General features: G+C 30.0%; 1 protein-coding gene across 5 annotated transcripts in view; it reads right to left on the bottom strand.

The window, feature by feature from the left end:
• Window positions 1-16,861, bottom strand: part of LOC143236938 (eukaryotic translation initiation factor 4E transporter-like) — a 93,005-nt gene that overhangs the window by 4,334 nt on the left and 71,810 nt on the right. For 4 of the 5 annotated variants that reach the window (XM_076475650.1, XM_076475651.1, XM_076475649.1 and 1 more), the window contains exons 10-20: window positions 16,346-16,576; window positions 13,537-13,613; window positions 11,556-11,757; window positions 9,271-9,441; window positions 8,913-9,010; window positions 7,788-7,924; window positions 7,523-7,589; window positions 7,327-7,402; window positions 3,571-3,876; window positions 2,112-2,357; window positions 17-220 (exon numbers count right to left, since the gene is read on the bottom strand). In XM_076475650.1, the coding sequence (XP_076331765.1) occupies window positions 17-220; window positions 2,112-2,357; window positions 3,571-3,876; window positions 7,327-7,402; window positions 7,523-7,589; window positions 7,788-7,924; window positions 8,913-9,010; window positions 9,271-9,441; window positions 11,556-11,757; window positions 13,537-13,613; window positions 16,346-16,576 (1,815 nt within the window). The remainder of the gene's footprint in view (window positions 1-16; window positions 221-2,111; window positions 2,358-3,570; window positions 3,877-7,326; window positions 7,403-7,522; window positions 7,590-7,787; window positions 7,925-8,912; window positions 9,011-9,270; window positions 9,442-11,555; window positions 11,758-13,536; window positions 13,614-16,345; window positions 16,577-16,861) is intronic. The other variant, XM_076475652.1, reaches the window with a different exon arrangement.

The following is a 16,861-nucleotide window of genomic DNA, read 5'->3' on the forward strand; positions in this document are numbered from 1 at the left end:
GAACAAGCCTACCCACCTCCAGCTCCAATTGACATGGGGTTCAAATTAGGAGTGCCACTGACCATTGCTGCTTGATTCCTAGCATACAGAAGTGGGAGTTGCTGATAGATAAGTGGATGTATTCCTTGAGCATGGGCTAGGGCTTGCAACTGTCTGATATCTAGTCCTCGTTGTTGTTGGAAAGCCAAGAGATAAGCAAGGTAATTCATGGTCCATGGACCTGGAAGAAAGTCAAAATCTGAATAAAATAGAATGTACAATTGTTTTTTTCTTCTTATGAAAACAAATATGTTCTTAAATAAATCTTGTTTTCTAAGTACTAAGGTAGTCTGTTTAGTCATTTATTTGTTCTACCAACAAAAAAAGCTTAACTGTATAACTCACCAATATGTCTGCACCTAAATTTGTCCTTTTTTGCACTAAGTCACATTTAATGGTGTTTACTAAAATAAGAATGGTCAACTTTTCTGTACATCTTTAAAATCAGTCAGTTATCTTCAATGAAGAGTTATGTCAATTAGCTATACCTTACTTTATAAATGTGGAAGCAGTTTGGAAGAGGTAATTTAATATATACAAACATTTTCACTGCTACAAAAAAGCTTAAGACAATACTTTGTGAAGTTAACCCTACATTAATAGCATTAGTACATTACACAATCCCATTTTTGTGAATTTATACATAATGCTTGCTATGTTTGATTTTACTAATCTATCTTCTTAGAATCTCTAAAGCTTTTACTATACAAGTATATTACAAGAGAAAAAACAAAATCAATATTTGATATTTTGCTACTAAATATTTGATAAAGACTACAGACTTAAACTAATTCAAACTAGTGAAAGGCGATTTATGTTCAGAATAAAAAAAACAAAAAACTTAGCTTCAGGTTTTCACATTTCATTTAAATAATTTTAGAACCTCCTAAATGAAGGATGCTTTTGCAGTAAAATTATTCTTTTTTCCTCAACCTAAATATAGCAAAATTACTAGTAACAAAAATTAGAAAATATGAAACAAAAGTACCAAAAATACATTTTATAACAGGTGCAGATAATAGACCATAAAAAACTTAAGATTAAATTTTATTATCTTTTCAAAAGTGATTTAACTGGGTATTATTGCTCTTTGAACTAACTATTGTGATAGGCAATCAATTACTCAGTAGGGATGTGGACAATAAAGTAAATGCAGGTTACATCATGTAACATCTCTACACATCTTCATTGTGTATTATTTAAGACAAAAGATGTTTTACACCAAGCTTAATTTTTGTATTAGTTACTTTCATTAAAAAACAAAACAAAAAACTTGCATTAGCTTTTGACAAGTTTGAAGCAAGAGCTTTCCTAAACTTTCTACTGGTTGTCCAAAAAAATAAGTTCATGTAGCTTTCAACGTAGAATTTTACAAAACCAGGAACTTAGTTACTAGATTAGATTTGTACATACATTTCTATAATTTGCTTGGCTTTTAAATCAATCTTAAATAGTTAATTTCTCAGAACAACATCTTTGTAAATCATTTTTTTGAACCATTAGCTTCAATGTTATCAGAACTCAACAGCTTTCAACAGTGTACAGTTTGCCTTTTCATTTGGTTATAAATGTCAAATAAATTTTAAAAAGAATACTTTTTGAAAGAAAGTGGTAGTAGAGGCATGACATGTGGGTTTAACTTCTTTATACACATCTTAAAAGGAAAAGATTGGAGGCTATAAATTTGATTACTTAGCAATAAGTATGTAATAAGTGTGTAATAAGTGTGAAACTCAGAAGATCATACAGATAGAAAAATCTAAAACAGGCAATTTAAAGCAAAGAATTGTCACTTTATACAAAGTAAAGGTTGAGAACTTATTTGAATAATTCCATTTGATATTGAGAAATTAATGCTTATAATATTAAAATTTGAATTAACGTATATTGTAACAAAGTTTACACAAGTTGTTTGCATTTTGAATGTCACTTCATAAAAAAGTGATGTGCACACTCCCACCTCCCTCTCCCAAACAAGTACTGTGAAATACTTTACACATGCTCATTTTTTAAGTACTGATGAAAGACTAATGGCATATTCATAATAATAAAGTAATGGAAAACTTCCATACCTCGAATATTAGGGTTTTTCAAGCTATTCTGGACAATATTATGAAGCAAAATTAAATTCAAGTTAGATCCAAGACCAATACTTCCAGGTCTCACCATGCTAGCATTCAATCCAGTAGGTCCCATTCCAAACGTTGTAGGAGGTATTAAAGAAGCATTTAGTTGTCGCTGGGCAGCTAAAAAAGCTTGTGCTTGTTGCTGAAGTATGCATTGTTGCTCAATCAGTTTAGTTCTAGGTACTTGAGTTACTGCATAAAAACAAATGAAAATGTGTAACTTTTTTTGTTTAGATTCTAATTTGAATAACTTATTCTTAAATAATTAAATACATAATACAAATATATCCAAGTAGTTAATGGTTGTGATGATCAACTGAGCCCATCCCCACAAGCATCCTTTACTGTGAATGTAACGAAGATTTACGGAATTACATTCAAAATTTTAATCATTTTGTTATACTAATTAGTATAGCATAAGATGCTAACTAAAAAATCCTGAATTTCATACAGTGTAACATTTTCTGCAACATCTTTTTGGTCAGCACCTCTAATAACTAGAAAATTAAGTATAAATTACTCACCAAAACAATTTTTTATAGCCTTCAATTTTGTTTGATTACAAAGCTAAATAGAAAATCAGACCCCTCTTGCCATACCAAACTGCCACATTTTTTCAGGAGTTAGTTCTTTTACATTTAATTCTACACAATGTGCAACCAATAAACCCAAGGTTTATCATCAAATGACATAAGGTTTTCTGAACAGAAATGTCAGTTTCTTCATTACAAGTTTTGTACCCACAGAAAAGATAATGACTAGCTTCGATGACCTTGTAGTGGTTTTTAGTGCATGGTTAGAAAAAAAATTGTGATGGGGAAAAAAAAAAATCCTTTTTGTATTTTATATGTTTTTGATGCATTATTTAATTAAATAAGATATTAGTGAATTACTCCTTTATAAAAAAAGTATAGTTAAGGTGTCACAAAGCAAGAGACTGAATATTTTATTTCTGGTGTTTCACTATGATTACAAAATTAAAGTGAATGCATAAATAAGAATCTGTTTAGATGTGTTAAAGTAAAATTAATAATAATAATGTAAGAAACTTAAAAGTCAGTAGTATCAAATCCATAACAACTTTATACAAGTATAGTGGTCACGTGGCAGGTCAAATCAACCGAGCCTGCCTCGAGTTAATTTTAGGACCTAGTTATCAATTATGTTCGAATTACTTAATAGAAAGTTTGATACTGTGGTTTGTACAACAAATAAAGTATTAGTAACAAGTAGTTCAAAATTAGCTCATTACATAGCTTTGTACTTGAACAGTAATATTTTTATCAACCAAATTGTTAATATCACAATTCAAAGTAATTTCTCTAGAGGTAATCAGTTGCACCACCCAGCTTTATCACATACACTAACTAATCAAACTCAAGGAACACTTCAAAAGGATCAGTACCAGTTCTGTCCCCTCCTCGACAAAAACGGCCACCTACTGTGCCCTGACCTGTGGATCCTTTTACAATAGGTCGGCCAGGCCCAGGCATTGTTTGACTGCTGGACACAACTCCACCACCTTTTGTTGGCTTTTGTTTCTTTTCAAGACACTGACCACCATTTGCAATGTTGTCTCCTTGCAACTGTGTTGGACACTGCCCTGGTTCTGTTGTGTCACTGTTCACAGTCAGTACTGAAGTTACACCAAGGCCTGTATTATCTTTCTCAGTGATGACAGCATCTGGTTGGTTATATTGTTTGATAGACCCTGATAAGTGATAAATATTCTAAATACTGCACATTAAACAAAAACATCAAGACTGGTAAAGGTGTATCTTTAAGCCTTCAGCTATGGGCTCAGTATAAACTATAGGAGTTCATATAAACGTTTGTACACATTAAGCATTTACACTAATTTGATACAGCATGTGCATCTTCAAAGTTTCATGGATTTTTAGAATAGATGTACATTTTATCTAAAAAACAAAAAAAGATCTTTTAATGGAATATTTTTACTAAAGATTTATTTGCGAAAATAGTCTTGTTATTAGTCTGAGTGCAAAGTGACCTCATGTTATGATTAAAACACTTGTAAAAAATGTGTAATTTGTTTTCAGCAAGACTATTTTTCTGTCACATCAACCTCACAACCATCATAGAAAAGGAAATAAGTTATGCTTTTTCTGCTAGAATGACTACATATTACAACATGAAAATACAAATGTTTAGTCTATGCAAGTCTCATAACACTGTTTACATATGCATTTTATTTTATTTTTTTAGACCTTCCAGTCATGCTTAGCTAACTTTACACGACTAACACAGTGCATGTGCACCGCACATTACATATGCAGTAATGTAAAACTGACCTTAGTCTTCCCCACCTTGAATGTGTCTTAGTGGAGTAGCATTTTGTAAGTCACATTTTGAATTATACATTATATGTACAGATTGCTATTTGGAAATAAATTAAAACTTATTTTTCTTAAAATATAAAACAATAAATCAAGAAGTAATGCAGGCAGTTCTGTTCTCACCACAACCTTTGTACTCTGTTGTTGCTTAATACAAGTTGCCAAGCCTTTTAAAATTTTGAACATGGGGAATATATAAAAATTTAGGCATGCATGTGCACATACACAGTTGTATGATAAAACAAACTAAACTGATACAATAGAATTCCACTATAATTTATTAAAACGTAATAACTAAGATGTAATTTAGATTAAAAAAAATGAAACTGAGGAGGCTAAAGATACAATCTATCTTCCTCCTCAAAATCTTGGCTTGAATGAACACTAGCCTTGTAACAGATAAAATGGCTGAGAAAAACCAATAGGAAAACATTCTAAGCTTGGGAATGGTTATTCACATGGTCATTTTAGAGTAGTTGTATATAAGACTATTTCAAAAAAATAGAAGTGAGCAGGGTCACTGCATTATTAGTTCATAAGCCACTTCTCAGTAAAATGATACAAAGGTTCTTATTTTATATTCTAGCTTGTAAATATTGGTGAATTCAGTTCATAATTCATGCACAACTATAGGCTTAGTATTTTGACAAACATTGTAACTGGTGTGGCATTCAACACACTGATTCACTAAAGTCTATATTTAGGTAGGTTCTTTTAATATTTAAATTATTAATTTAACTTGTATATTAAAAGTTAATTGTAATCTACAATTTGATACCAAACTTACCAAATACATAAGTTCAATTTACTGACTTGCATTCAAAATGATGAGAAGTGGCAACTATCATGAAGGTGTTAAAATTCCCAAGTAAACTTGTGTCACACGATATGACAATTACAGCATTGGTTCAAATAATTGTGTGATGTCCAAACACAAAATAGTTTCTTATGAATGAAGAATTCAAACTACCACTACTTACAAGCTAGAATATAAAGTAAGAACCTCCTACCTTTTGGATTTGTCAAGATCTTGCTACATTTAATGAATAAAGTACAGTGAACCTGCCAATCTCTTTCCATGTTTAGGAATACTTGCTTACATAAAACTACTTGTGTTTATGACATGTAAATAAACAATTAAAAGCTCACAATGTCTTGCTGGTGGTTTTCTCAGTCTTTTAAAAGGTGGGAAGTTCTAAATTTTTTTTTTTAATTGAAATCTGAAAGAGTGTTAAGTAAATGTTTTCTGATTTTTTTTACTTAAAATAGTTTAGTTTGTAAGATTGACATTTACAGTAATTCTGCAAAATTGATAAAATTTAATATTTGGTTGCTTCAAAATGCATATAAAAACACCTAAAAATGTTTTGTTTTACATTCTCTACATGTAAATTTGGCATGACTTAGCAAATTAAGGCAAATGGACAAATGAATAAAAGTTTGCAAGTAGAAAACAACAAATAAGAGTTACTGTTTTAAGAAAAATGAACACAATTTATGAAATAAGTATATATACATATACATATGTATTATAAATAGATTGAGACTATTTTACAAAATATTTGTTCACTAAAACAGAAGACAAGTCACTTTGTAGAGGTCAGTTTTATGTTATGGAAACTAAAGAAGACTGCACTGCACCACAATCATTGTGACTTCTGTAATGAAAGACCAATGAAATTAAAAACAATGTTATGAGATTTAAGTTAATCAGGTTAAACATTTATGGTTTATTGGTACAGTTTGTAGTCATTCTAGAACAAAGGAAATTTGTATCAATTTATCTTTTATGTTGGTTATGTGGTCAGTAAAACTGACCAAACCCATGTACATCCTCCATGTTGAAAATCTGACAAGGCTTTGTAACTTTTTACCAACTCTGTACTTCTTTACTGGTTGTTAGAAAATTGATTGCTATACTTTACTGTGCTATATTTTAAGAAAACAAGTTTAAGATCTTATTTGTAAGTAGTAATAATGTATAACTGAATGACTTTACAAAATACAAGTCAATTAAAATGCAGCCAAGACAAGTCACTTTGTAGAGATGAGTTTTACATTCTTGGATAGGGTTAGAAGAATAGGATAAGGTGATCATTGAAATTTCTCCCCTGTTAGCCAGAAATGGCTGAAAATTAATGTAATATTGATGTATAATGTTACAAGATTTAAACTATTTTGAAAATAAAAAGTTTTATAATTTGTAGTGATTCTAGCACGAATATTTTAGGATTTCTTACGGTGATTATCAGGTTAGTCAAATTGACTGAACCTACAGAGATTTGATAATGGAAACAGATGAAATACACAATTTTCTTAAAATGTTTGATAGTTAGCTGGAGGTTGCAGGTTTTACACATGTGAATCAGAAAATTTTCAAATTACAAGTTTTTAATCTTAAAATCAAAATTACTTTGTTGGATAATTAACATTCCAAAAGAATAAAGTAATGATTTTCTTGTGAAATTTATCTTAAAACTTAGTTCAAATATCTGATATTCTGTCTATGTAAGCACAGTAACATTTACTGATAACATGCACAGTTTAAGGATATGCTAACTAACATGAAAAATATAGTTTAAAATTAATAATGAGCACAAAATAATTTATACATCTTGTAAACTGTTGGTTAAGAAATATTTTAAACAGTAGGGAAGGCTCTTCAGAATGATTTTAAATATTTTCTCCAATGCAAGAAATCTGCTGGAACACTGCTGGTTGAGATTATAAAAAAAAACTATCAAGTTTCAGGTGAAGTAGAACTAGATATAAAACTCTTAAGTACTTTATATTATACCATTCACCTCTTTCCTTTTTTTCAGTTTGCATTTTTCTCATCACTGAAGTTGGAGTGAAGGCTGCCATTGTAGGACTTGGTCTCTGTAATAAAAAAAAACTTAAAACTTCTCTTTCCAAGGGAAAAAACCACAGCAATAAAGCTTAGTAAAAAAGATAGAGATATTGCTCTTGACTATAATTTGAATAGAGTTCAGTAATTACCTTTGGCAAAATGCCTCTAACAGAAGCTGGTTTATTTATCACAGAGGAAACATCTGTGGAAGGTTTCCTATATCAGAATAAAAATATCAATTATTACATAAGCAACTAGAGTACATGAGGCAAGTATAACGTAATGAATTTTTTAAAACTTGTACAACTTCCCTAAATACAAAAAGGTAGTAATAAAAATGATTCAACTGCAGTCTACTTACAGAATTATTGCATTTAGTTAATTGGGAATGAATGGGTTCATATAGATTTTTACCATTGAACATTTTGCTGCTGTTTAAAGTTTCTCTTCTGTTCTTCAAGCTTTCTTTTGATGAGAGCATTTTGCAGAATTGACTGAGTGTGGATAGCAAGTTCTTGGGGTGAGGGTACACGAGGTAAAACCGAAGCAGGCTAAAGTTCAATAAACAAAGTTGTGCCTTTTTTTATAAAAACATGATGTTTGAAGCAGTACAAGAGTACATTAAGTCTTAATATGTTTTATTAGAGTTTACACATGTAAATAAGATAAAGGGGAAAAAAATTACAATAACTGATATAACATGCAGTTTCACCATCAAACAAGGAATAGAATATATAGTAAAAAGTAACTTATCAAAATGGGAGGGAAGTAAGAAAAGGGATAAAAGACAAGTAACACTTTGGTAGAAACTTGGATCTAATACAAAATTTTATAAAATTTTCTTGCTACATAAAATAACATTAAGGATTCATAAATTTTCTGCTCATTTTGTATATAATGCAAAAGGCCAAGTATTATACAACAGTTCTGGTTTAAACACTGAAAACTGACAAATCATAAAATACCTACAAGCCTAAAATTTGCAGTAAAATCACATTAACTGAAGATCTTTTATTCACTATGTCCCTCTTAATTTGTCCACTGAGGATACCATAATTGCTTACCTTAGGGTCCATGGATAACAATGAAGTTGTGCATGTATTTTTTCATTGCAAAGTCATATTGAACTATATTTTACATTGAGGGGGATCACACTGACTGAGACCTACCACTGTGTTACAGGGGAAATAGAAAAGAAGGTTTTCAAACTAAGATAATACTTATTGAAAAACATCAGAAGATACCTACTTCAATATTGTCAAATGCTTTAATTTAACAAGCAGTAGTTATCTGAACCACCTCAAATGTTTAAATTAACACAAGAGACGATTACATGAAATACATCTGTACCAAACTAAAATGGGTATGAATAAGCAAGCCCTTTCTAGCATAATGAAAAACAAATTACATCAAAAAACGTTTTTATATACTTATATATTCTATAAGAATACAGAAGAAACATTAAATTAATAAATAAAATTTGTAATTTTATGTTGAAAGACATTAAAAGTATCAATATTTTAAATTGGTTATTTTTACCTGTGCCAGTAGAGTGCTTGAATTCTGAGATAAATGTGGTTGATAAATTGGAGCATGACTCAAAGATGGCCACTGTCCAAATACTGAAGGGAAGGGAACTATGCAACAAATTGATAAATTAAAATACAGTTTTGAAACAAAGGTTGCACATTAATACAAATCCTAGTGTCATAGTTATATGTTTAGGTGAAATTTGAATATAAAGCCTTACACATTATGCAAAAAGATTTCTTTTAACCCATTTAATTACTACAATGTCATTCAGAAATAAAAGGACACCACTTCTTAATATTACTAAATGAAACAAAACCTATAGCCAGAAATGATTGGGTTAAAAAGAAAAATAAATGTAGCTTACCAATAGAAGAAATACGACCCTGGCCTGTATATGGTAAAGAAGAATGATACTGACCAAGTCCATTGGATGTTGGTATTACAGAGCTCTGCACAAGAGACCCACGGGACTGCTGCTCAGGACATTTTTGTAAACTTAACAGAAACTCTTTCTTCTGTTTCTCATCAACTAATGCTGAAAAAGTAGTGTTCAAGTTTCAGAAATACAAATATCTAAGTAAATGCCCATATAATAAGACAACAAATCTTAATGATACAAAATCACAACTACAACTGCACAGGTAGTTAAACAAACCAAGGACAAAGAAACTATTGGGATATCGAATTTCTAAGCTTAGTGCCAATAAATTACATGAGCTACATTACTGTTACTTTAATTTTAATTTACACTTTACATGCAGTATTAATACAATAAATCAAAGATAAATCTTTACTAAAGTAAAAATCAATTACACAAAATTTGTATCAGTGAGCTCCTAGACATTTACAAATGTTTTAACCCTGAATTCAAAGTTTGGTAAACTGCCTTCAAATAGCAATAGTTTTCACATCAGAACAAGTAGTATTTACTTGCTACTTCTGGTTAATGTACCATTTAGATTTGGATCTAAAGATTCTATAATCAGCATAAAGAAATGAAAGTGAATTTGATCCACCTTCCAAATGTATAATTACTTTTATTTTGAAATGGTCATCCACCTATCAACAAGACACTGACATCCTTAGAGTTTCTATACAGCAACCTGAAGCTTTATACTTGGTTCAGTATCAAGAACTTACATTTAATATCTATTCTCTTTCACTTTTTAGCAGTGTGGGTCCTTAGGCCCTTCTACAGATCTAATAACCCCACCGAAATATTTCTTTTGAGACTTTGAATTCACTGCAAATCATATTTTACCAATACTTTTATCAAAAACATTTTCAGAATACATGCACACATGATCATATTCAATACTTGACTGTTTTAGTCCAAAAGGGTAAAACCTTAAATTTTTTTTTTTTTTTTTTAGCTGTTTTTGTGAAATCCTTTCCCTGTCTATGTTAATTTAAAAGTAAATATTAAAAAAAAAAACACCTAAATATTGATGTTTGTGTATCATGTGGTATGTTGAATGCAGCATTAATTTAAATTAGATGTTTGTGATGTCCAGATACAAAGTGTATGCATTTTTAAATACAAATTAAGAACTTACATTACTGATATTGATAAGCTGGAATATAAATTAAGAATGTTCTATTGGTTTTTCTGTTTGCAGAGATATTTTCACATTTTCTGAATCATGCACAGTAATTCTACTTACCAGCATAACTTGATTTTTGTACATAAATATTTTAGGACAAAGATTTAAACAAATTACTTAGACAAATAAAAGATGAACAAACTTAATATCAAATAGTCAATATTATACATTTACTGACCTTGTAAGGTAAATAATTTTGCTACTGAAGTCCAGTGATTATTTATAACAAAGAAATTGCTTTATCCTAAATAAAGTTTTTGATGATTTAAAGCAATAGTCAATCCTTAAACAGTAATCCAGTGTATCTTTACATATTGTTTCTTTAAGGTTTCATATCCAATATGCTCTTGGCAAAAGCAACACCAAAGACTCATTTTTTAAGCTATAGTACAACATCCTGAGCTTTTAAAATAAAGCTTAAGAAACTGATGACTGAATACCAATTCCATAGCAGTTTCAACTATTATAGCTAACTTTCAGCATTTTACTTTATGACAATATTCAAAACAATCAATATTAAACAGAAAATAAATATACTGAACATGTGGAGAGCTCAAGCAATTGCACCATTAAAGGTAACCAGGAATAAGACAGCCATGGAAATTTATTCAATCCATTTGTGAAGACAGTACAAAAACTAAAAAATTGTTTATTGCAGTCCATAATTTTGACATACTGATCAGAAGAAAAAAACTGGCCATCAGCACCCACCACTTAGACTACACTTTAACCAACAAGTAGTGGGATTGACTTTCAAAGCATCCCCCCCCCCCATGGCTGAAAGGGACAGCATGTTAGGTACAATGTTGCTATCCTACAAACAGAAAACTGCAAGTCAAACACCCTAAATAATGCCCCTTCAGGACTGATTGAGAGAAGGAGGAATCCATGATCCTTCCCTGCTCTACAAACAATTAACACAAAAGTGTTTATGGTTAATAATACTGAAATTGAACATGATGAATACTATCAGTTTATGAAATTATTTAACTCATTAAACTTTCTTACTTTTCCACAGATCTGTACATTTCAGTTCAATACCCACCTTGAGCATTCTGGATGTCTGAAGACAGCTGTGGGGGTGAAGATGGTATACGGTTCTGTATTAATGCTGATGTAACATTAGGAAGTAATGGAGTGGGAGTATTCCCACTCAAGTTGCTCAATAAATCACTTCCATAAGGTTGCACTGATTTATCCATCTCAGAAACGCTTTTCATTACAGGCGATTCTCTATTTTGTCCTATCTGATTTAATAACAAAAGTTAAAAATACTAAATTTGAAACTAGTGATGACTAATACATTGTGTAGGGGTGAACACAGTTAATTATTTGCATAGTATACAAAAATAATCAACTTATCTAGATTTATCAATATTTCCCAGATGTTTTGGAAATACAACAATAACCAGTTGATTTCTATGTTAACTGGACTTACTTTTCATAAAATGTATAACAATCAACATTTTGCAAGGAAGCTAATGAATTAAATCTGAAACATTGCCATTACATAATTTTTGAAGCAAATACAAAAAATTTCTTCAAAAACAAACTAACAAGTTGATTAACAATTCAATGATTAAATCCTAAGTTTGGACATTAATTAGTTCAAAAAGTTACGATTAACCCTCTCACTTTGCTAACCTTGTAATTCCAAAAGGACTAGTTTCCATACAAATTTGAACACATTTTGTGCATTTACATAGAATTTGGCAAGATTCCTATAAACAAGTCTTGTACATAAAAACAGGTTTTAAAATTGTTTTTACTAATCATTTAATTATATGGAGTCAGAGCTAACTGCTCAAAATGATTTTTAAAACATTATAAATACTTCTCTTCACCTAAAAATTGTCAAGTGTCATTTGTGTAATTTATAAAACATCCTAAATAAATACAATTGTTTTTTTGTTTTGTTTTTAACTCTTATAAGCACCTTAGAATATATGAAATATAAAATTACCTTTTTTTCTTACAACTGTTTATCCTAAACAGTAATGTTCATAACAATATACATCTATTTACACTTAATTGTTTTATTGTCCTTGGGCCCATGTCTAATCATCCCTCCTCCCCTATCCAAGTTATTAATCAAGTGGTATACATCTAGCTAAAGTTACCAAACTGAATTATATAATCCACACGTTTCATGCAAGCATACCACACAATTATTTTTCCCATTTTCTTTTTTCACATAATTTAAAATATTTCACTTTTATAATGAAGAACATTATTAAAAAGAAATGACATGTCTTTGTTGTTAACAGTTAGGTTTGTCTTTTATACTAATAGTACTTGCATGCAAATTATTTAATTAAATAATTAACCTAAGAACACAATAACAAAACAATGTGGCGAGTCTTTAAAAATTCAGCCAAGCTTGTCAGTGTGAACATTACAAAAGAAATTTTCAAACTGGAGGCAAAATAGACAATGTTCTGTACAGAAAAATGTAATGTTACTTGACAAGTTAAAATTGGCTTTTTGTTGGTTATAAATAATACTGAATAATACAGAATTATCAGCAATTTGTAAAAGGATGTGACAAGCAATCAAGTTTGATTTTCTATATTCTGGCTCTACAAGCATGATTGAAGACCAAGAACTGAACTTTGCCTCACTGATATCTATATTATAAAAAAATTTTACTTTAAACTGCATACTTCTCAGAGAAGGGGTAACTAAATTACAGAAGAGGGAAGAAATTGAAAACAAATGACAATTCTCACACTAGGAGAGAGGAATTTAACATTTAAAATAAGAATTTAAGTTAAATAAATATTACAATTTAAAAGTTAACAATCTGATACATTTATTTGCCTACAATTATTTACCTTTTGAATGCACCTCTTAAGTCTAAAATTCATACTTTAACCTAGTTATTGACTCACTAAAAGGATTAAAGTTGATGTTTAAATTACTTTAACACAAACATGGTACAGTATAAAATACAACTGCAAGACACAAAATGAAGTTTTACAGATAACACTTCATTATATTAGTAGTTTATTCAAAACATTGTTTACCTGATCTTCCTCTCTGTCCTGTCCAAACAGAAGCTTCTTGAGATCATCTTCCATTTCTTCAACTTTTATCATCTTTTCTAGAAGTAACAATTTCAAACTATAAAACCAACAAATGTTGGTAAGTCAAAACTAATACTTTATTTGTTAAATATATTTGCAGCTTTTTGTTGTTGTAAGACATGTAAGAATAATGTTTTCCACCAATGCCAATGAAATATTTAAATGTTTAAAAGTTCATATTTTTGTGGAATTGTATTTGTTAGTAGTATTAAAATGCAAGTTTATTGAGCCTTTTGAAAAAAGGCATTGATTGGGGAAGATCAAGGTGCACAAATCAACCATGTTTTTCTTCAAAATTTAATCAACCTTATTATCACAGTATATCAATAAACCTAGTATATAGTTTTATACAACCTTTATTATTAATTTCAAAAAGGAAATATATTCAGTTTTAATCTTGTGTTGCATGATAAATCTTCTTTCGTAATGGTCATTTTTGATTTTCATTTTCTTTTAAGGCTGTCGGTAATCTACAAATATTGTAGGTCATACTATAAAATTCTTCTAGCTCAAATTCATAAGGATTCAAATAAAGTTGTGAATCCACAATTGATGCTCTTAGTTTTGAATGAGTTTATATCATGCATTGTTTCAGACTTAACTAAGAACTTTATCCTCCAAGAATCTGTTAAAGATCATAACCTTCTGCCACATATTTCTAAACCATTCTCCTTAGATTGGGCATGTGTAATACCTTTTGAACTCCATATTTTAGGTCATTCTATATTTAAAAATAATGTTTTGTTCTACATTTCATTGTTACAACTGAGCAGGCCAGTAGTGCTTTGTTCACTAATAGCAAAAGGTGAGTTCATAAAGTACTGATAGCTTAAAATTAGTGAAGTCCAGAAACCATAGGCTTGTAAAAAGTATGCTAAGTAGCTCATATGGCCCCTTAAAATCAAAAGCCATTAAAAGTTGACTCCTTACAAGTTAGTCTAAGCACTTCTTAACCAAATAGAATTTACAATAAGTCATGAAAGGACTTTTCCAAATTTACAAACTCTAGCCAATCATATCCAATCTATAACAGTTGTCACTGAGCATCTGTGCAATTAATATAAATACTGTTTCATTAATAAAAATGCTGTCACTTTGTCCCAATATTCAAACATTTTCTTTTAAATCAGGGTAATGGATTGATATAGAAAATTTTAAAAAATAGTGATTATTTGAACTTATGATGACTACCATTTGCAATTTAACTTCAGGACTACAAAACTTCTGCATCAAGAGGAACATTTGAAAATATTTAAGATATTTTGTTTTTGTCAATACCTTCCAAAAACAAGCAAGTAAAAACTAAACTTAATTTGAATGTTCATTGTTTGTGTGCATGCAATGCAAGTCAGAGCAACCAAATCCAACTTTACAGGCCATACCAACCAAAACTAAAGAAAATACTATTATTTTTGTGATCATGACAAGTGGAAATTAACTACTGATTATTACAGTACAGTCAGCTTGATTCCAATTATGTACAGTAAAGTTGATGTCATTTTATATTGTTGTTGAGAGTTTAAAAATTGTAACTAAGGAATGTACTCTGAAGCTCCAATAAAATTGTAATGGTTGGAGTTATCAATAAATTTATTATGAAAAAAATAAATTTTCCATTTCTTACTTAAGAGAAAAAATAAAAATGTGTGCAAGATCAATGCATAACACTGCAATCCTTGTAATTCAAACAATCACTTCAGCCATAAGCAAGTTCAAAGACTTGCTATCACAATACATTGGTAATAAACTACTTTCAGATCCACATGAAATATACAAATCAAATATCATAAAGTGAGTGTGTGAAAGTTCTGTTCATAAAGATCAAGAAATATACAGTCCACTTCCATAATTTTTTTTTTTTTTTTTAATTGGCCTTAATATTCTAACCAAGTATTGTATATATAGTTTTCCAATTTAAAAAAGGACAGGACTGTGCTGGTTGAGTTATTGAAAGTGTATCGCTTCCTGACTTGGTCACTTTCGACATTTGTCTAAAATACACAATATTTTACTATCAATAGGGATGTATACTTTCCCACGTTACAGGTGCAAAGGGGAGTTTGTTTTGCAGCAATTGCCTATTTCAGAGATTCTCACTCAACTATTTGCTTTTTTTTTTTTTTTTTTTATTCAGTTCACTTATAATGAACACTAATGACTTTAAAACAGGAATAACAATTCTCTTGATAGTGTCAATGATATATTATCCACATGATTTCATTATTTAATATCAGACATTAATACAGGCTAGCCATGCATGGGATGTTACCATCCTTAGAGGTATAGTTAAAGATTGAAGCTAAGTTTAATTCTTGATGATGTGAAGTTGAGTTTGTTAATAATTCTTCTGCTCATTGAAGAAATTACTTCCTCCCAAGTGAGTCTGAAGATCATCTGTTTTAACCACTTGCAACATTATACAGTAATGCATTGTGTTAGTTGTCACTAATATGACATCACATAAGGGACATTTAATGGAATTTGTACTGCTGCAGTGTCAGCAAAATATGTATGTGCTATGAATGAGAATAATTACATTCTATATAGGCTATAAAACATAACATGAATTTCAAAAGCAAGTAAAAATGTTATTCTTGATTGTGATTTTATTTATTTTAGTAACCAGAACATTTAAGAACTTGTGGAGGAACATCTAGTTGCATACACAAGCAATTCCTTAAGTACAACATACAATCAGCTATTACAAACTAACAAGGCAAAGAATAAAAAAAAAAAAACAAGGACGTACCATATTCCTTCATCTTATCCAATTCTCCACTCAAATACGACCCCAAATTCAAAGTGGCAACATGAAGAAGTTCTAGGATGTTCTTATTCCCATTCTGTTGCAATTTTTGATGAGTATAACCTTTTTGACCATAATTTTGTGGAAACACAGGGCTTACAGAAGGAAAACCGTCTTCACCATGAAATGATTTTGACAGTGTGGGAGATATTGAATCTCTAATGCCTAAAGCATCTAAAAAGAAAACATTTGCTGATCTTTTTGTTGAATGACATTACGGGACTAAATCAAGATGCTAATTTATTGCATAATAGATATAGGTGCTTTTAAGAATGATTTAAAGTTGAATATTACTATTGTCTGTTAGTCACATTAATAATATTAAAGCAAAGGTGATTGCTATTCTGGTGCTATTTGGAAAGTTTACTTTACATTATCCTTTTTACATGTTTTAAATACTTTCTTAAAAATACTTAATTTTTCATACCATTTTGAACAGGGTACTAGTTTTTTTTCTAT

This window comes from Tachypleus tridentatus, chromosome 13 (assembly GCF_004210375.1).
Source record: "Tachypleus tridentatus isolate NWPU-2018 chromosome 13, ASM421037v1, whole genome shotgun sequence".
NCBI classification, from domain to species: Eukaryota; Metazoa; Arthropoda; class Merostomata; order Xiphosura; family Limulidae; genus Tachypleus; species Tachypleus tridentatus.